Raw genomic sequence first — 21,000 nt, 5'->3', positions numbered from 1 at the left:
AAATGATGTGGAAGACCACATGGAATAAGGTGAGCGGTGACTACGGTACGTAAAGCCACTGCTAGTATATCACTCCGAAATTCCCAGAGTGTCCAACAATGCCACAAATAATCGCCAATCCAATGTAAAATGATGCTCCTTTTTTGTTTTTTTAATGTAGCAACATGGTGGTTAACGTTTTGGAGTTCCCCACAAGATTTTTGTGTGTGTGATATTTAAGCTTGCTGTAATGTTGTTGTTTGTTGACACTTGTGAAGGACATCATGTCATGGCTGTCTTGAGTTTCCAATCATTTCTACAACTCTTATTTTTTTGTTTAGTGATTGGAGCACATACTTGCTTGTCACAAAAAACATTCATGAAGTTTGGTTCTTTTATGAATTTATTATGGGTCTACTGAAAATGTGAGCAAATCTGCTGGGTCAAAAGTATACATACAGCAATGTTAATATTTGGTTACATGTCCCTTGGCAAGTTTCACTGCAATAAGGCACTTTTGGTAGCCATCCACAAGCTTCTGGTTGAATTTTTGACCACTCCTCTTGACACAATTGTTGCAGTTCAGCTAAATGTGTTGGTTTGGACTTGTTTCTTCAGCATTGTCCACACCTTTAAGTCAGGACTTTGGGAAGGCCATTCTTAAACCTTAATTTTGACATCCATTGCATTCGGTCTCCCCTAGAGGGGGGGGGGGGGGGGGGGGGGGTTTACCCACATATGCGGTCCTCTCCAAGGTTTCTCATAGTCATTCACATCGACGTCCCACTGGGGTGAGTTTTTCCTTGCCCTTATGTGGGCTTTGTACTGAGGATGTCGTTGTGGCTTGTGCAGCCCTTTGGGACACTTGTGATTTAGGGCTATATAAATAAACATTGATTGATTGATTGAATTTTAGCCTGATTTAGCTTTACCCCTTTTGACATGTGTTTGGACCGACACCAGCAGATGACATGGCACCCCAAACCATCACTGATGGTGGAAACTTTACACTAGACTTCAGGCAACGTGGATCCTGTGCCTCTCCTGTCTTCCTCCAGACTCTGGGACCTCGATTTCCAAAGGAAATGCAAAATTTGCATGGTTGGGTGATGGTTTGGGGTGCCATGTCATCTGCTGGTGTCGGTCCACTCTGTTTCCTGAGATCCAGGGTCAACGCAGCCGTCTACCAGCAAGTTTTAGAGCACTTCATGCTTCCTGCTGCTGACCTGCTCTATGGAGATGGAGATTTCAAGTTCCAACAGGACTTGGCGCCTGCACACAGCGCAAAATCTACCCGTGCCTGGTTTACGGACCATGGTATTTCTGTTCTAAATTGGCCCGCCAACTCCCCTGACCTTAGCCCCATAGGAAATCTGTGGGGTATTGTGAAAAGGAAGATGCAGAATGCCAGACCCAAAAACGCAGAAGAGTTGAAGGCCACTATCAGAGCAACCTGGGCTCTCATAACACCTGAGCAGTGCCAGAAACTCATCGACTCCATGCCACGCTGCATTAACGCAGTAATTGAGGCAAAAGGAGCTCCAACCAAGTATTGAGTATTGTACATGCTCATATTTTTCATTTTCATACTTTTCAGTTGGCCAACATTTCTAAAAATCCCTTTTTTGTATTAGCCTTAAGTAATATTCTAATTTTGTGACACACAGAATTTTGGATTTTCATTTGTTGCCACTTCAAATCATCACCTTTTGAATGCAATTACTGAAATAAATCAAGTTTTTCAAAATATTCAAATTTACTGGCTTTTACCTATATATATATATACAGTGAGGCAAACAAGTATTTAGTCAGCCACCGATTGTGCAAGTTCTCCCACTTAAAATGATGACAAATGTCTGTAATTTTCATCATAGGTACACTTTAACTGTGAGAGACAGAATGTGAAAAAAAAATCCAGGAATTCACATTGTAGGATTTTTAAAGAATTTATTTGTAAATTATGGTGGAAAATAAGTATTTGGTCAATAACAAAAATTCAACTCAATACCTTGTAATATAACCTTTGTTGGCAATAACAGAGGTCAAACGATTACTATAGGTCTTTACCAGGTTTGCACACACAGCAGCTGGTATTTTGGCCCATTCCTCCATGCAGATCTTCTCGAGAGCAGTGATGTTTTGGGGCTGTCGCCGAGCAACGCGGACTTTCAACTCCCTCCACAGATTTTCTATGGGGTTGAGGTCTGGAGACTGGCTAGGCCACTCCAGGACTTTCAAATGCTTCTTACGGAGCCACTCCTTCGTTGCCCGGGTGTTGTGTTTGGGATCATTGTCATGCTGGAAGACCCAGCCACGTTTCATCTTCAAAGCTCTCACTGATGGAAGGAGGTTGTGGCTCAAAATCTCTCGATACATGGCCCCATTCATTCTTTCCTTAACACGGATCAGTCTGCCTGTCCCCTTAGCAGAAAAACAGCCCCAAAGCATGATGTTTCCACCCCCATGCTTCACAGTAGGTATGTGTTCTTGGGATGCAACTCAGTATTCTTCTTCCTCCAAACACGACAAGTTGAGTTTATACCAAAAAGTTCTATTTTGGTTTCATCTGACCACATGACATTCTCCCAATCCTCTGCTGTATCGTCCATGTGGTCTCTGGCAAACTTCAGACGGGCCTGGACATGCACTGGCTTAAGCAGGGGGACACGTCTGGCACTGCAGGATTTGATTCCCTGGCGGTGTAGTGTGTTACTGATGGCAACCTTTGTTACTTTGGTCCCAGCTCTGTGCTGGTCATTCACCAGGTCCCCCCGTGTGGTTCTGGGATTTTTGCTCACTGTTCTCATGATCATTTTGACCCCACGGGATGAGATCTTGCGTGGAGCCCCAGATCCAGGGAGATTATCAGTGGTCTTGTATGTCTTCCATTTTCTGATAATTGCTCCCACAGTTGATTTTCTCACACCAAGCTGCTTGCCTATTGTAGATTCACTCTTCACAGTCTGGTGCAGGTCTACAATTCATTTCCTGGTGTCCTTCGACAGCTCTTTGGTCTTGGCCATAGTGGAGTTTGGAGTCTGACTGTTTGAGGCTGTGGACAGGTGTCTTTTATACAGATAACAAGTTCAAACAGGTGCCATTAATACAGGTAACGAGTGGAGGACAGAAGAGCTTCTTAAAGAAGAAGTTACAGGTCTGTGAGAGCCAGAGATCTTCCTTGTTTGAAGTGACCAAATACTTATTTTCCACCATAATTTACAAATAAATTCTTTAAAATTCCTACAATGTGAATTCCTGGATTTTTTTTTCACATTCTGTCTCTCACAGTTGAAGTGTACCTATGATGAAAATTACAGACCTCTGTCATCATTTTAAGTGGGAGAACTTGCACAATCGGTGGCTGACTAAATACTTTTTTGCCCCACTGTATATATATATGTCTTAATAAGGTTATCCAAAAAATAGTGCTCGATACCGTAGTAGAGCGCGAGAACAATATACGACAAATCATCTCAAACCACAACAAAACAATTGCAAATGAGCCGTCGGCCCCCAGACAGAGCGACTCCAAAACCAACAAAGACTGTAACTGTCGAAAGAAACCTGATTGCCCTCTCAACGGGGGGTGCTTACAAACATCAGTTGTCTACCAATCTAAGGTAATACGCAAGGACATTAACACATCCGACACATATGTAGGATTAACCGAGGGAGAATTCAAAACCAGATGGAACAATCACAAGGCTTCTTTCAGGAACAAAAACCTGCGAAATACCACAGAACTCAGCAAACACATTTGGGACCTCAAAGACAATAATGTTGAATATTCAATAACATGGCAAATTCTTGCATCCAGCACACCTTACAATAGTGGTAATAAAAGATGCAACCTATGCTTGAAAGAGAAACTGTTTATTATTTACCGTCCAGACCTGTCATCCCTCAACAAGCGCAGCGAAATTGTAACAGCATACCGCCATAGACGGAAACACCTCCTAGGTAACACATGAGCCAATCACCACGCCCCTAGGCCAGCCTGTACCCACCCACTCTGTGCCCTATATAAACCATGGTATGCGAATGCTCCCATTAAAATCTCCTGATGATTGAGGGTACCCCCCCTCATGAAACAGGCTTGTAGAGATGAAATAGTCTTGTGATTTTTTTCCCCACACATACATATATATATATATATATATATATATATATATATATATATATATATATTACAATTTTAGTGGCACAGAAAGAAATTAGGAGCAATATCAAATGTCCTAAATAACACCATTTTACAAATACCACCCAAACAATGTATACAGTAACATACATATGCACTCCAGTGACGTGCGGTGAGGTTGATGGCTGGTGAGGCACTGACTTCATCACAGTCAGATTTACAAACATATGAACCCTAAAGAGTATCTTATTCACCATTTGATTAGCAGCAGTTAACAGGTTATGTTTAAAAGCTCATACCAGCATTCTTCCCTGCTTGGCACTCAGCATCAAGGGTTGGAATTGGGGGTTAAATCACCAAAAATGATTCCCGGGCGCGGCGCCGCTGCTGCCCACTGCTCCCCTCACCTCCCAGGGTGTGAACAAGGGGATGGGTCAAATGCAGAGGACAAATTTCACCACACCTAGTGTGTGTGTGACAATCATTGGTACTTTAACTTAACTTTAACTTTACACATACAAACTGTAGCACACAAAAAAGCACATTTAATAAAAAAACCGTTATTATGGTCTTACCTTTACTTATAAATGAAGTCCATGCCCCGCTCCTTCTGAACAAAAGCATCGATAACTTGTTTATAGAAGTCTTCCTTATCTTTCTTCAGTTTTAAAAGTCTCTCTGTCTCGATGGAGATCGTCCTTTAAGTATTACCTCCTGCTTCCATTGAAAGTCTAGTTTAGAAAACTGTTTATTTTAGATATGCAATCCTCCATGTTAAAAGTCCAGGCGAGAGGAAAAAATAAACGATCGCTGCTAACTGTTGCTGCTAGTTGTCACTTCTTCTGCAGCCGAGTAGTCGCAAGAATGATCTCTGGGATCACTAGCGCCCTCTACCACCAGGAGGCGGGATTGCTGCGAGCCTCACACAGTGCATCTTCGCAGCCGTTTTATGATTGCTCAGCACAAGAAATACGTTACACACATACAGTTGACAAAATACACTGTACATTATATACCTCAGCTAACTAAACTATGGAAATGTATAATATAGTTCATATAGCAATACGGTCTCACTGCACAGCAGGCCAGCAGTTAGCCGAGTCATTGCGCAATCCATGGTGAGGCTCAACTGACTGCTGATCACCGCAAGTCTCTTCTCAGTATTTGAACGGCAAATGTGAAAATTCAGCGATTTTGAATAAAGATAATCTAAAACTGGTGAAGTTAAATGGAAAATAACTTTATAGTATAATCACTGGATACATTTTACAATTTAATTATTTTTTTTTCCTTTTACATTTTTTTTCTTTCCATGATGGCACGTGAGGCCCTGCCTCACCTGCCTCACCTGCCTCTCCTGACTGCACGTCACTGATGCACTCATACATATAAAGACAGTGCTACCATAAGGCATGATGCAACCCTTAATTGAACATCTCTATCCCACAGCTCATACTACGTCATGCTGTGTACTGATCTACACATGATATCAGTCACATCACATGACTGGTATCACATAACATGCAATTACATTACTGATTATACTGCTACTTATACACATGCCAGAATGAGCAGTGATGTTGATACTAGGAACCACAAAAGTTGTATCAGTATCAGTCCTTTGAAAATTCAGTGGGACCCCACAAAAAGAGGCTGTTTGCAAACTTTACGCATATATGAACGTTGCCCCACTACTTCCCAGAACACCTCTTTGATCGACATCTTTTATAATCGAGCAACAAAGATGAAAAACACACAGCAAAACATAAACCCAAAGGGGGGGGAAAAAAACACCCAAATATTTGATATAATATGACTTTACTTTGTTGTAGACATCTGTCCATCTGACACTTATTCTTATTTGTCTAAAAATGTTGCATTGAATTCTCTTTGGTGGCAGTACAGTATGATATGGTTCTAATTAACAGATGTATTCATTTATATTGAAAATGTATCACAAATGCAACAAAAATGTCACAAGGGCATGACATACACAATTCTAATAAAAGAGCATTTTGTAACAACATAAATAACAACTTAAAAAAATGAAATGAAATGAAAACAACTTGTACAAAAACATTAATGAAAGTGCTGATTTTAAGACCAAAATCAATGTGCCTGTTTTGTTGAGAGTAGTACAAGGGTTAAAGTACTTGATATTGTCATGTGAAAAGTGCATTTTTATGTGTTGACGAGAAAAGAGATATAGACCAAAGTTTGAGTTGAGGTACTATCGCTAGTCTCTGATTACTGGCATTGGAAGCACAATATATAAACTGCCAATAATAGCTTTTATTTTGTTCTTTAGTGGCATGCTCCCCATCTTGTCAGAAGCAGCATGTATGCACAGACGTCGTCTGAGCAACAGAGTATCTTTCATCCACACCAAAGGACTTATTTCCTTACAGCACGTCCTCATAACCTTACAATAAACCATCGACATGAAGGATTTGTTGACTATCAAATTCATACTTTTAGTTGTTGAACTCAAATCTGCTGTGACTGGCTAATTGTTTTGGTAGCAGCTTAGCTCGCATGTTGTTGTTACAAGTGATCACGTCTGCACTGAGCAGATGTGCAGAGGTTTGCTCTGGCGTCTTAATGGTCTGTTGACAACTCTTTCTTTTCCCCAAATCTTACTTATCATGAATTTATTTTAGGCGCATAATGAGAATAAAAGTGTTGAAAACCATTTGACAAGTGCTACTTCATTTTGTCTGGTCGCACCGTCTATTTTTAGTCCCAAAGGAGAGTAAATAGGGACTTTCGTCATGGCCAGAACCAATTATTCATGTTTACATTGTTACTTCTAGGGAACTCTTCTTCACTATACAAGCTATTCAGTTTGCGAACCATGTTCAAGAACCAATTAAGTTTGTAAAAAACAAGGCCCCTATCCCTGTTGTGCCAATCAGGAGGCTCTGCCAGGTGCCCCACCATTGTCTGAGAGTCCATTTTCTAGCTGGTTTAAAGGAAAACTGCACCAGAAATGGGGATTCCTCTATTCTGCCTATAAAGCGCCCTAAAAATAACGTCCAAAATGCTCCACTAACATGCTGTGGACCTTAGCGGCAATATTATTGTAGGACCTAAGAGAGGAACTACTTTTCTGGCGTAGTGATACAACGCCTTGCGCACACTGCTCCTCCTTTGACCGCTAGGAAAGATAAGCTTGCTACTTGAGCTCCATCTGCTGCTGCTCCGAGAGCCAAAGTGAAAATGTGATTTGAAGTATGAAACATAAGTAACCTTAAAGTTAACAATATTATTCCTTTTAATTAGTGCAAAAGAGATGATGTTCTGAATTAAACTGAAAAATGTTCAGTTTAATTCAAAACACAATTGTATACAATCAATATAAGTAGTCCAGGGGTGTCCAAACTTTTAAGGGCTACGTACTGAAAAACAAAAAACAAAGGATGCTTTTATTTTTTAGATTTTGTAAAAAGCTATGTATATACTGTATATGGTATACTAGCCCAGGGGTGCTCATTACGTCGATCGCGATCTACCGGTCGATCTCGGAGGGTGTGTCGGTCGATCACCAGCCAGGCATTAAAAAAATTGTCCTAAAAATGAGCGATCATAAATCTTCACTATGACGTCACTTTCGTCACTTGATTGACATTCACGGCACCCGAGGGTCTTCTGAGATGACGCTGGCTGCTGCCAGCTCATTAAAATTACCGACTGGAAGACGAGAAACACTTTATTTCAACAGACTCTGGCGCCGTACCTGTTGTCAAAACTCCAAAGACCGACTGCACAGTTGCACAATAAAAGCTCTGCTTCATCCTGCCTGCGCTACCAAAATAAGAGTCTCAGAAAGCTGGCGTGCACAAGCTAGCAAGCTACGGAGTTTGCCGACAATGTATTTCTTGTAAAGTGTATACAAAGGAGTACGGAAGCTGGACAAATAAGATGCCAAAAACCAACCACTTTCATGTGGTATTGGACAGAAAGGAGGACTTTTTTTCTCCTCCATTCGAAAATGCGGACGTTATCATCACCACTGTCTGATTACAATCAATGCAAGTCATCAGAATCAGGTAATACACCAACTTATATTCTTGTCTTCATGAAAGAAAGGAATCTATATGTGTTAAACATGCTTGTATTATCTTTAAACACCTTTAACTTGTTAACAATATTAACTATATGTGTTAAACATGCTTGTATTATCTTTAACCACCTTTAAGTTGTTAACAATATTAATTATGTGTTAAACATGCTTGTTTTATCTTTAACCACCTTTAAGTTGTTAACAATATTAACTATTTGTGTTAAACATGCTTGTATTATTTTTAACCACCTTTAACTTGTTAACAATATTAACTATATGTGTTAAACATGCTTGCATTATCTTTAAACATCTTTAACTTGTTAACAATATTAACTATATGTATTAAACATACTTGTATTATCATTAAACACCTTTAATGTATTAACAATATTAACTATATGTGTTAAACATGCTTGCATTATCTTTAAACATCTTTAACTTGTTAACAATATTAACTATATGTATTAAACATACTTGTATTATCATTAAACACCTTTAATGTATTAACAATATTAACTATATGTGTTAAACATGCTTGCATTATCATTAAACACCTTTAACTTGTTAACAAAAACATATATTTCATAAATAAGTAAATATAAATGATATATATGAATGAGGTAGATCCCCACGACTTGATCAATTGAAAAGTAGCTCGCCTGCAGAAAAAGTGTGAGCACCCCTGTACTAGCCTATTGAAATATTTGTGTTAGGAGCTTTCATTTTTAGTTCAGCTTTTTTTCTCATTAAATTGTGTCTTTTGGTTCTATTTGTCTTCATTTTACCATTTGTTTTTATCTTTAAACAGTGTTTTAGAATTGATTTATACATTATAAAACATGTCAGTCACATTTTTTTGGAAATATGTATTTGTTTATTTGGAATGATTTTCTATTTATGTATTTATTATTCATTTTAATATTAATCACTGTTCAAGCCGACTTATTGGTACATGTTCCATGATGACATGACATCATTACAGTTGAAACACACACAGGCAGATACACTGTAACTGTGCCAGAGGCACACGTTAGACCTACACGAGTACAACTAACTGTTTATCTTTTCTGCTTTGTATATTGTATACATATCTGACTTTTAGAACATTCTACAAAATCTTCATCAAATTCCCCTGCTAGTATTTCCCCACAGCCATTCACAGGTGCTCTTTTAAACACACTTCACACCAATTTAGCCATTCCTCTATCGCCCTCTTGTGTGCACATGCGGCATTACAAGAACGACGCGCCAAATAATAGTCTGCTGGAAAGTTTTGATTTAAATATCTACCTCGACATTATTTGACCACTTTTTGAAGCTTTATGAAAGCAAATCAATTCTCCTAATGAAACCTTTGTGATCACTACAATTATAGGGAACATAATAAACTGTAGAAGCTGAATAAAGGACCGTAGCAAGTGAGTTTCCTGATGCATTGGCTGAGATTATAACAAGGATAAAAGGAAAGGAATTGCTCTGGCTTTTTTAAAAATCACTGTTTCATAAAAAATTTTAAGGACTACTTTTAACCCTAATTATTTTGTGTTAGAATAACAATAGTGTTAGAACTAGAAAAAGATTTACAGTACTCTAAATTCCTTGACTGTGTGTAAACATTTTTATCTGCTGATTCTATACTGTGATAACAGATAGAATAATCACTGATATGACATTTCAAGCACAAATCCTGACTGATGGACTATTAATAATAATCTACCTCAGTAATGTAAAGCAGTGTGGGAGTATGCTAACCAGTGACGTGCAGTCAGGGGGAGGCAGGTGAGGCTTGGCCTCACGTGCCATCATGGAAAGAAAAAAAATGTAAAAAGAAAAAAAAAAATTAAATTGTTATATGTATCCAGTGATTATACTATAAAGTTATTTTCCATTTAACTTCACCAGTTTTAGATTATTTTTATTCAAAATCGATGAATTTTCACATTTGCCGTTCAAATACTGAGAAGAGACTTGCGGTGATCAGCAGCCAGTTGAGCCTCACCATGGATTGCGCAATGACTCGGCTAACTGCTGGCCTGCTGTGCAGTGAGACCGTATTGCTATATGAACTATATTATACATTTCTATAGTTTAGTTAGCTGAGGTATATAATGTACAGTGTATTTTGTCAACAACTGTATGTGTGTAACGTATTTCTTGTGCTGAGCAATCATAAAACGGCTGCAAAAGACGCACTGGCTGAGGCTCGCAGTAATCCCGCCTCCTGGTGGTAGAGGGCGCTAGTGATCCCAGAGATCATTCTTGCAACTACCGTATTTTTCGGACTATAAGTCGCAGTTTTTTTTCATAGTTTGGCCGGGCTCCAGTACGACTTATATATGTTTTTTTCCTTCTTTATTATGCCTTTTCGGCAGGTGCGACTTATACTCCGGTGCGACTTATACTCCGAAAAATACGGTACTCGGCTGCAGAAGAAGTGACAACAAGCAGCAACAGTTAGCAGCGATCGTTTATTTTTTCCTCTCGCCTGGACTTTTAACATGAAGGATTACATATCTAAAATAAAACAATTTTTAAAACTGAAGAAAGATAAGGAAGACAAGTTATCGATGCTTTTGTTCAAAAGGAGCTGCGCATGGACTTCATTTATAAGTAAAGGTAAGACCATAATAACGTTTTTTTAAATTAAATGTGCTTTTTTGTGTGCGACAGTTTGTATGTGTAAAGTTAAAGTTAAGTTAAAGTAGCAATGATTGTCACACATACTAGGTGTGTTGAAATTTGTCCTCTGCATTTGACCCATCCCCTTGATCACCCCCTGGGAGGTGAGGGGAGCAGCGGCGCCGCGCCCGGGAATAATTTTTGGTGATTTAACCCCCAATTCCAAGCCTTGATGCTGAGTGCCAAGCAGGGAAGAATGCTGGTATGAGCTTTTAAACATAACCCGTTAACTGCTGCCAATCAAATGGTGAATAAGATACTCTTTGTTGTTTGTAAATCTGACTGTGATGAAGTCAGTGCCTCACCAGTCATGAACATCACCGCACGTCACTGATGCTAACAATGTGCCATAAGAATGTTGCATGACTAAATGTATTTATGATCACGCAACAAAGTTATTTATAAGACAATTCAACCTTGTTTATTTACTGTAAACATATAAAACGGACCAAAATCAAGCTGGACATTTGAACGTGTCCAATCTGTGATGCATAAACATTCTTTGCAGTGACTAAACTGTACTGGCCTCCATCCTTACCTTTATTCCTGTTAGATAGATGTCTGGTGAGCTAAAAACAAGCTTGCTCATGACAGAATGAGAAGGTACTCTAAAGTCAACATGTTCAAAATATTCTAGCAGAAAATCTCCTGCTGGTTCATTGTTTGACACCACAGGTCACTTTGTGGAGGGCTTCAGTGTGTTGGAACCCCAAGTAAAGTGAAGACCACCATATTGTCTACTAAACCAAGCAGGATGGTAGAAAAAAAGGCCGAAAAGGTAAGGAACACGTGGCCGGCACCCGTTGTCATACCTTCAGATCCATTCGGGATTTAAAGTTTAGAGACCATCGGTTTGGGTTTTGCAGCTGTCACACACACGCACAGGGTGGTCCCACCCTCTGGAGGGGACAGGCTTCATGTGTGTGGAGCAGGGGCCACACACACCCTGACCACAGGCCCTGCAGTGGTGCTTGGACATAACTGGGGTGAAGACTTTGCAGCACTGATGGCACTGAGTGATGTCCTGGTCTGGAACCCAGTAGTCTGGTCGCGCTACGTCCTTTACAAAGCCTGCAAAGAACCAAATAGAACAGATTATTAATTCTTTCTCAGCAAATTTTCATACCTGAGGTGTTCTTTTTATAATAATGCCATTTGGGGATCCATCAATTTGAACTGGCAAAACATGCAGCAATGGCAACAAAGTTGCAAATTAAAGGTTTAGTCTTTAAATCAGGGGTGTCCAAACCTTTTCCACCAAGAAACGCCTTTCTAAAAGATCAAAGCATACAGGAGCCATTTTTGATACTTGTTTATCTTGGGGGGGGAAAAAAAGAAGCTAAAACAGACATTGTATACTCTAATATTTGGACAATAACGCACGTTTATCAAACATTGAGACATTAAATATTGACACAGGCGCTTTTGTTCATTCACAAATTTAACAAAAGGCGGTGCCTGTCGCCCAGCAGAGTAGCCTACTGGAGAGCGGTCTTCGTCCTCCTCCTCCTCCATATAGTCCAGAAGTTATAGTGTATTTAACCTCTTAAGGCCCAAGCTGTTTGTTTACATGCTTTTTTTTATTTCTCTTTGCTATTTGGGCTTATTGGACCCTAATTACAATAAAAACTAAAAATCATCTTTTAACATGATGTACTTAGTCCATAAGTACACAAACGTGTACTTCATGTGTAGTGACATGCAAATTTTTATTTTTACACTTTTTTTCCCCAAATTCTATTGACTCTTCTGACACCACCAGATAGCAGTATAAGTGTCCACATGTCGGCATAAGACCCCAATTCAGTAGTGTACACAATTTTGGAAATAAGAGCTAAAAGGTGCTTTTCAACATGTTCGGAAAGGAGTAAGAAGAAGCAGAGATTATTTAATCGTACCCTTTGTCCATTACATAGCAACTGCTAATACTTCTGTTCACTGAGGGTTCTCAATTTATTCACAATATACTCCATAAATAATAACGTTTAAAAATAAATAAATAATAAATAGTGATGTAAGTTATATTTCATAATATATTGAGGTAGGTAGCAGGTTAGTTTACTTCGTTTATCATTTTAGCTGTTTGCAAGTTCACTATATTGTGGAATTTGAGTGTTATCTATATATTATGTATCTTTTTTGTAACATGGTTAGTGACTGAAGCATACATTTGTAGTTAGTTCCCCATATTTCTGCACAATACCTCAGATATGGGAACACTAGCAAGCAGTAGAGAATATGAAGTGATTTTTGGTCCAATCCATATTTACCGGTAGTTTTATTCATTATTGATTAATTTATTTCCACCTTATGTTGTATATTTTTATATGAGATTTCCAGTTCATTTTATCATCATACATTACACCTAGAAATTTGATTTAATTTACTCTTTCAATGTCTACTCCATCTATTTGTGTTTGTGTTTGACTTTCTCTTCTATTGTTACCAAATATCCTTATTTTAGTTTTACTGAGGTTTAAGAATAGTCTGTTTTTGTCAAACCATCTCTTTATTTTTTCTGTGATTAATTGTATTAGCTTCTGTGTGTTCTTTCCTGTATTGTTTGCAAATAATATTAACTTTAAGTATTTTGCAACTACACTAATATCATTTATACAAATATGGAACGATTTTGGTCCCCGTATTGATCCCTGTGGTACGCCACAGAATGTATTTAGCGGTGTAGATGTGTTTGCCTAGCTCAGGGGTCGGCAACCTTTACCAGTCAAAGAGCCATTTTGACCAGTTTCGCAAATTATAGAAAACAATGGAAGCCGCAAAGTTTTTTTTAAATTTTAAAAGAAATAACACTGCTTATAAAGTTTTCTTTTTGCTTTGTGTTATGTATAAACCAGGGGTCTCAGACTCGCTGCCCACACCTTTATATGGAATTTGTAAGCTGGTGCAGCACGCGGGTTTTGAATGAATGAAGCTTGTCAGCATCATGCGTGCCGTGATATAGCACCCACTACAACTAGCGTGCCTGATTAGCTTCACGTTGTATGGTGTTTCCGCTTGCTCACGTAGGTGACAGCAATGCATACTTGGTCAACAACCACACAGGTTACACTGACGGTGCGGGATAAAAAAAACAACCTATAACACTCTTACTAATAATGCGCCACACTGTGAACCCACACCAAACAAGAATGACAAACACATTTCGGGAGAACATCTGCACAGTAACACAACATAAACACAACAGGACAAATACCCAGAATCCCATGCAGCCCAAACTCTTCCGGGATACATTATACACCCCCGCTACCAAACCCCGCCCACCTCAACCGACGCACAGATGTGTGAGGGAGCAGGCTTGGGGTGGGGGCGGGGTTTGGTGGTAGCAGGTGTGTATAATGTAGCCCGGAAGAGTCAGGGCTGCATGGGATTCTGGGTGTTTGTTCTGTTGTGTTTATGTTGTGTTAAGGTGCAGATGTTCTCCCGAAATGTGTTTGTCATTCTTGTTTGGTTTTGGTTCAAAGTGTGGCGCATTATTAGTAAGAGTGTTAAAGTTGTTTTATATGGTCACCGTCAGTGTAACCTGTGTGGCTGTTGACCAAGTATGCCTTGCTGTCCCGTACGTGTGCAAGTAGAAGATGTATATTGTATAACAAGTGTTGGGCTGGCACGCTGTTAATACAGATTGTAGAGAGCGCCAAATGTTGTACCATCTTGGCGCGCCCTTATTATAGCTGTAAGGGTGAAAATCGGTGAATATTAATCCCGGGAGTTTTCTGCGAGAGGCACTGAAATCCGGAAGTCTCACGGGAAAATTGGGGGGTTCAGCAAGTAAGCTGCTGAGCCGCAGCAGAGTGATCAAAGAGCCGCATGCGGCTCCGGAGCCGCGGGTTGCCGACCCCTGGCCTAGCTTCACATATTGCCCCCTGTTGGTTAAGTAGCTTCCTATCCAGTTTAAGACAAACCACCTGACGTCCTAATTTGATTAAAATATTGCGATTAATTGTGTTAAATTCTTTAGTTAGATCCATAAACACTGCCGCTGCACACTGTTTACCATCTATTGCATTGGTCATTTCTTCTGTTATTTCGATTGAAGTCATCAATGTTGAAATATTAGCTCTGTATCCATATTGGTTTTCAGCGAGTATTCTATGTTTGTTCATGAAATTGTCTAATCTGTTATTGAACAGTTTTTCAATGATTTTAGAAAACTGTGGAAGTAAAGAAACAGGTCTATAATTTGTAAATTGGTGTTTGTCTCTAGTCTTATGGTTCAGTACCACTTTAGCTAATTTAATTGTGTTTGGGAATTTACCTGTTTTAAATGATAGATTACTGATATACATTATTGGTCCTGAGATCTCTTCAATAACCTTTTTTATCGTTTCTATATCAATTCTTTTACAATCGATTGAAGTCTTGGATTTGCAATTTTTCACGATTTTAGATATTTCCTCTTGTGTCACTTTCATGACGAACATTGAATTGGGATTAGCCACATTGGCCACAACAACAACACAGTAGTGATGTGAGGTTCGCAAATGAATCAAGACTTTTTAACGACTCTTTTAAGTGAACGACGAGAGCCAATTCCCAGGTGCGAGCCAATTCCAGCTGCACTTGGGCAGAAGGCAAGGACACCTTGGGCGAGTCGCCACCTAATCGAAGGGCCAACACAAATAGACAGACAACCAATCACACTCACATTCACACACTAGGGCCAAGAAACAGTTTGGTGAAATAAACCTATAATAACGAGACAGTCTTTTGAACGGCTCTTTGAAAGAAATGCTGCTCAAGATCAGTCTCCCTTCATCAATCCCATCTCCACAACACATCCTCATTATATACCAATGACAAAGTCTTTCTTCCAACTCCTTTTCAGACGTGTCGTAATGATAAACTGGAAATATGTCAGATGTTTTTATTTATATATATATATATGAATGAAATACTTAAGTTTTGGTGAATTCTAGTTGTAAATATACCCCTCCCCTCTTAACCACGCCCCCACCCCCCATCTCCCGAATTCGGAGGTCTCAAGGTTGGCAAGTATGGAAAGGATGTAAACAGGGTGTGACGTTGGGGGCCCGCCTCTTCAAAATGTTCGTGCCCACGTGTACAGGAAGTAATGTCATCAAAATGACAGCCCCATAGGGCTTCCAGTTGCACAAAAATTCAATGAATGAATGAATAAATGAAGCGTTCGTACAACGAAACATGGTTCACACACAGAGGCATATTTGGCACGGTGTAAATGTTCATAAACCGAAATGGATGCAAATGGTGGGGGACGACTTGTACATTTCACTTTGAGGTATGAGGGTGTTGGCTTGTACAGCAGTTGAGGTTAACTGATTCTGATTTTTGTATTTGCCGCTATCAATTAAGACAAGAGCAGCAATTGCATGAATTACATGACATCATTTTGTCATACACACAAAGGTAATCACAGTGTGCTCTGGGTTTCACTGTTGGATCATTTTGAGTTGAGTTGTTGTATTTTTATTTCAATTATGAATTGAGTCGGTTAGTATTAAGATCTGATGTTAACAGTCGCATTCCTATTATTCTATGACTCTGCGACGGTGCATGCACACGCATTGAATTTTTCCGGACCCCTGACTCACCACTTCAAATTTTGCCAAAAGCCAAACATACCGTGCTCCAGGTTTTAAGTGGACCTAAGCACAATACAATTGGCCTAGTTTGAGTCCGCCCTAAGACTTCTTATTAATAAATGATAAACGATAATGTTACTTCACTATGAAAATCAAACAGTGTGCAGCTGAAACTCACAGAGAGGATAGTCCATAGCGGTGCTGACCATGTCCAACGTAGACTGAGCCACCTCTGCCACCCTGCGAGCGATGAGACCACGAGGCTCCACTTTACACACTAAGCAAAGAAAACAAAATATAATCAAATATTGCTACTTGAGAAATTGGTAAAAACACGTCAAGAGTAGACAGTGCCAGTATTGATATCTCTTGTTGGCATATCTATACTGTATTGTGAGAGATTACATTATTGATATTTGTCCAACACTTAAAACATAGCAGATGAAAAATAAAAATCCTAAATCCAAAGGAGACATTCAAAATAGTTCAAAGCTCTAGAAAGGGATGTTACTGCCTTACCCTGATTGTTGGTTTCAGGTGGTCCTCCCTGTTGATAGCAGGCCATACACACCCTGACAGGGCTGCTTCCCCAGCCCTTCTCTGGGACTGGGATCCTGTAGCTGGAGCACAAGTGGCAGAAGCCCTCCCCACATGACCGGCAGTGGTGCTTACGCTCTGCCTCCTCAAACACCTTGTGACAGCCATGACAGGCCTTAAAGAGCACAGAGAAAACAAAGATACCACAATTAAGATAGAGCGGATCACATGGTCTGGATTGTAGTATTCTACTGCATATTTCACATGACATAATACTGCATTACTGTTTAATGAGCACAATATTGCACACTAATAAAGTTTACAAGCAAACTGAGCAGATCCTTTCTTTATGGTAAAGGAAACATGTACTGTGGCCTGCTACGTTGTCCAAACAATTATTCATTGGGACCAATGATGATTTTAATCTACAGTTCAACATTCTTTCTTGTGGTCTAGACCAGTGGTTCTCAAATGGGGGTACGCATACCCCTGGGGGTACTTGAAGGTATGCCAAGGGGTAAGTGAGATTTTTTTTTAAATGTCTGTCAAAAAGAAGTGTGAAAAGAAATGCAACAATGCAATATTCAGTGTTGACAGCTAGATTTTTTGTGGACATGTTCCATAAATATTGATGATAAAGATTTCTTTTTTTGTGAAGAAATGTTTAGAATTAAGTTCATGAATCCAGATGGATCTCTATTACAATCCCCAAAGAGGGCACTTTAAGTTGATGATTACTTCTATGTGTAGAAATCTTTATTTATAATTGAATCACTTGTTTATTTTTCAACAAGTTTTTAGTTTTTTTTATATCTTTTTTTCCAAATAGTTCAAGAAACACCACAACAAATGAGCAATATTTTGCACTGTTATACAATTTAATAAATCAGAAACTGATGACAAAGTGCTGTATTTTACTTAATCTCTTTTTTTTCAACCAAAAATGCTTTGCTCTGATTAGGGGGTACTTGAATTAAAAAATGTTCACAGGAGGTACATCACTGAAAAAAGGTTGAGAACCACTGGTCTAGACAATACAGTGTTTCCCACACATTCATTTATTTGTGGCGGCCCGCCACGAAAGAATTACGTCCGCCACAAATAGAATTTTCGGCTTTTGACTCGCTCGACCGCTCATAAAAGCAATGGGACTCTGTCTGTGAATGTACCTTGTAGTTACAACTGTGCAGTAGGTGGCGGTAGCCTACTATGCATTGTAAATCCGCCAAAGCACTTAATTCACCTGGTGGGCCAGAAGAAGAAGAAGAAGACGACGACAACGAAATAAAAGAAGAACGGACCGACCGGATCAAAATACGAGGGTAATATAGGTTATAGGTAGATAGGTTATAGCTGCATCGCTCGCGGCTCGTCATATATTTAACGTTAATCCGCGATTTCACCGAGCGTTTCACTGACGGTGAGCAGCCTGACGCTGTTTCATTAACACCGCCGCTGTTTGACTCGGAGCCCGGGGCAGACGCACGCAGTAAAAGCTAAATTGTCCACTGTCCACTGCAGCATGTGAATGCAATGAAAAGAATAAAATCTGAGCCAACCAGCTGTTAAAATGTTGTCCAGGTTAATGTTTTGGCCATTAAAGGCCCTTCATTTCAAGATTTCAACTGTGATCGGGCTTTAAACAGGTGGCTGACCTGTTCAGATGGGTGTAACTGCTACTGGTCAAATAATGTGAAATAGCATTTCATTTTACATGTATGCAATGCCATTTAAATGTAATTATAGATAATAATAATAATAAATACTGTGTAGTGTTGTAAATAGTCAACGGTAAGGATTTTAATAAGATATAAGCCATGAGCACTACACAGCCAGAAAAAAACCTAGGCAGGACAAGTAAAAATATTGGGGCAAGTAGATTTGAGAAGTCGGGCAAGTAGAAAAAAACCTTAACGTTGAACCGTGCATGTGTTGAGCTGCTGCCGCTTAAGGTTAGACGGTACTGTACATAGAGCGGTTCTGCTCGTTAGTAATACATTCTAATGTTGGATGTTCACTCCTTCACACAGATGAGTATAGAAAAATATTTTCAACGGCCGAAAAGGGCTGGACTTGGAGAGGAGGTAGGCCTACAGTCCAGACCACAGGAGTAATTATCAAAACGGTGAAGACACTTAGAAATCTCATAAGGAAAGTGAACAGACGTCAATCAGTGTGAAAATTAATTTGCTTCCAATACTTCCAGGCTTCAACTAGTGCCGCAGCTGTGGCAGCTTGCGCAGCTGAGGCAGTAAGAGAAGGTGAGGAGGAAGGGATAGTAAGTACGCAGGGAGATGTTGTAGGAGAGGAGGAAGACAGGCAGCATGTAGAGCCAGCTAGGGCAGAGGCAACAGGTGAGACTTAGCAAACACTGAAAAATAAAGCAGGGTCAGATCAGAAATGCACTTTTCTCATGAAAAGGGTCCTAATTTATATTCTTATGTGCCTTATAGAGAGGACCACGACAAAACATAGAGCGACTGGGTTCGATCCAGAATGGCTAAAAATGCCACAATTTAAGTCATGGCTGTATAACACCCAGCACGGTAAGCTCCAGTGTCTCCCTCTTCTCTGGAGGAGGGTCTGGCGAGCGAAACTAGCTCCAGTGCGACCTGTTCAGCAGCAGCAGGAGGAGGAGGCGGAGGTTGACTGACTGTGGCAGGACACCTATGCCTCTGTTTCACTTTATGTTGCTGGTAAATAATATGGTTGTAGTAGTAGGCTAAAGTTAAATTATTTAGTATGCACTAATTAAAGGGGCAGAGCTTTAAGAGACATTTTAGCTTTTATATTTTATAAGATATGTTTTTTGTAAGATCCACAATTAATAAATATATTTCAGTGAATAACTAATTGTTCAAATCTGTATATAAATATGTACATAAAGTGTTCTTTTTTCTTTTCTTGGTCATCGCCGCTGCCGCTGCCACCCCCTGCCCCCCGACCACACCACCACAAATAGATGCCTGTCCTGTGGGAAACACTGCAATATATATGTGTATGACAGGAACCACACCAAGGTAAATCGCTCAACATGTCAAACAATTCGGACCGGAAAAAGACAACCAATGTTCCAGATGAGGACACATACCCTAATCTCTGTGTTGGGTCTCCAGTACAGTGGCGCGACCTGGTCGGTGAGCCAGGCTGTGACAGTTTTGGTTGGTCCGGTGCTGTACTCCGACACTGACTGGATTACATAGTTCATCCCATCCAGGACTCTCTGAGCTGCATTCTGGTGGTTGGTGAGGAAGGTGTCCGACTGAGAGAGGAGGACGTCACGATTGTGTTAAAATTGTATTGTGTGAGATGTAGTTCAAAAACAGTATCCAAGCTAAACATAGTCATGTTGTATTTCAACCTACTGTAGCTCAATGGTCACTTCCTCATGCAAAAGAACCAGGAAGCCCCCCCGTACCCCTCACCATAAGTTTTTATGCCGGCTAATAATTGCGCTGAGGCTGCATTTTTCAATTTGGTTAATATCAAAAAGCACTGATTTTATGAGATAAATATACTATACCAGCAAAAGAAAAGTATCAGTTCATATCAGCTTGCATCTATAAGCGCCGATACAATCAGTCCTGCAGCGAGTTTACATGTGCAAAGCTGGACAGTCAGTTAACATCTAAATATCTTCCAAAAAGCACACACGGTTGGTATTTTCTTGTATTTAGGTGAAGTCAATAACAAAGGGTAAACATGGTAGGTTATAGGCTACGAGCAGCAAGTCGCTACACAACAGCTAAGCAAGCACACAAATCTAGATATACATAATAGGTGTTCTTCACAGAACAATATTGCAGTATAAAACACAGCATTTGTCAATATAAACAAGTAGTACCAAATAATTATAGTGGCATATTACTTACAAATACAAAGTCTCCATGGCAGAATCGTATTAGAAAGTATTCATTAACAAACATATCTGCATCATCATCCATCCACCCATTTTCTACCGTCCCTGGAGCCTATCCCAATTCGGGTGGAAGGTGGAGTACACCCTGGACAAGTCCCTACCT

At 39.7% G+C, this 21,000-nt stretch overlaps 1 protein-coding gene across 2 annotated transcripts in view; it reads right to left on the bottom strand.

Moving 5' to 3' along the window:
• Positions 1 to 10,833: 10,833 nt before the first annotated feature.
• LOC133572530 (zinc finger FYVE domain-containing protein 1) overlaps positions 10,834 to 21,000 on the bottom strand; it is a 40,026-nt gene continuing 29,859 nt past the window's right edge. For both annotated transcript variants that reach the window (XM_061925334.2, XM_061925337.2), the window contains exons 9-12: positions 20,070 to 20,240; positions 16,961 to 17,153; positions 16,620 to 16,718; positions 10,834 to 11,930 (exon numbers count right to left, since the gene is read on the bottom strand). In XM_061925334.2, coding sequence (XP_061781318.1) covers positions 11,698 to 11,930; positions 16,620 to 16,718; positions 16,961 to 17,153; positions 20,070 to 20,240 — 696 coding nt within the window. In that variant the 3' untranslated portion in view covers positions 10,834 to 11,697. The remainder of the gene's footprint in view (positions 11,931 to 16,619; positions 16,719 to 16,960; positions 17,154 to 20,069; positions 20,241 to 21,000) is intronic.

Source organism: Nerophis lumbriciformis, linkage group LG30 (genome assembly GCF_033978685.3).
Source record: "Nerophis lumbriciformis linkage group LG30, RoL_Nlum_v2.1, whole genome shotgun sequence".
Lineage (NCBI taxonomy): Eukaryota > Metazoa > Chordata > Actinopteri > Syngnathiformes > Syngnathidae > Nerophis > Nerophis lumbriciformis.
This window is presented reverse-complemented; position numbering and strand designations above follow the sequence as displayed.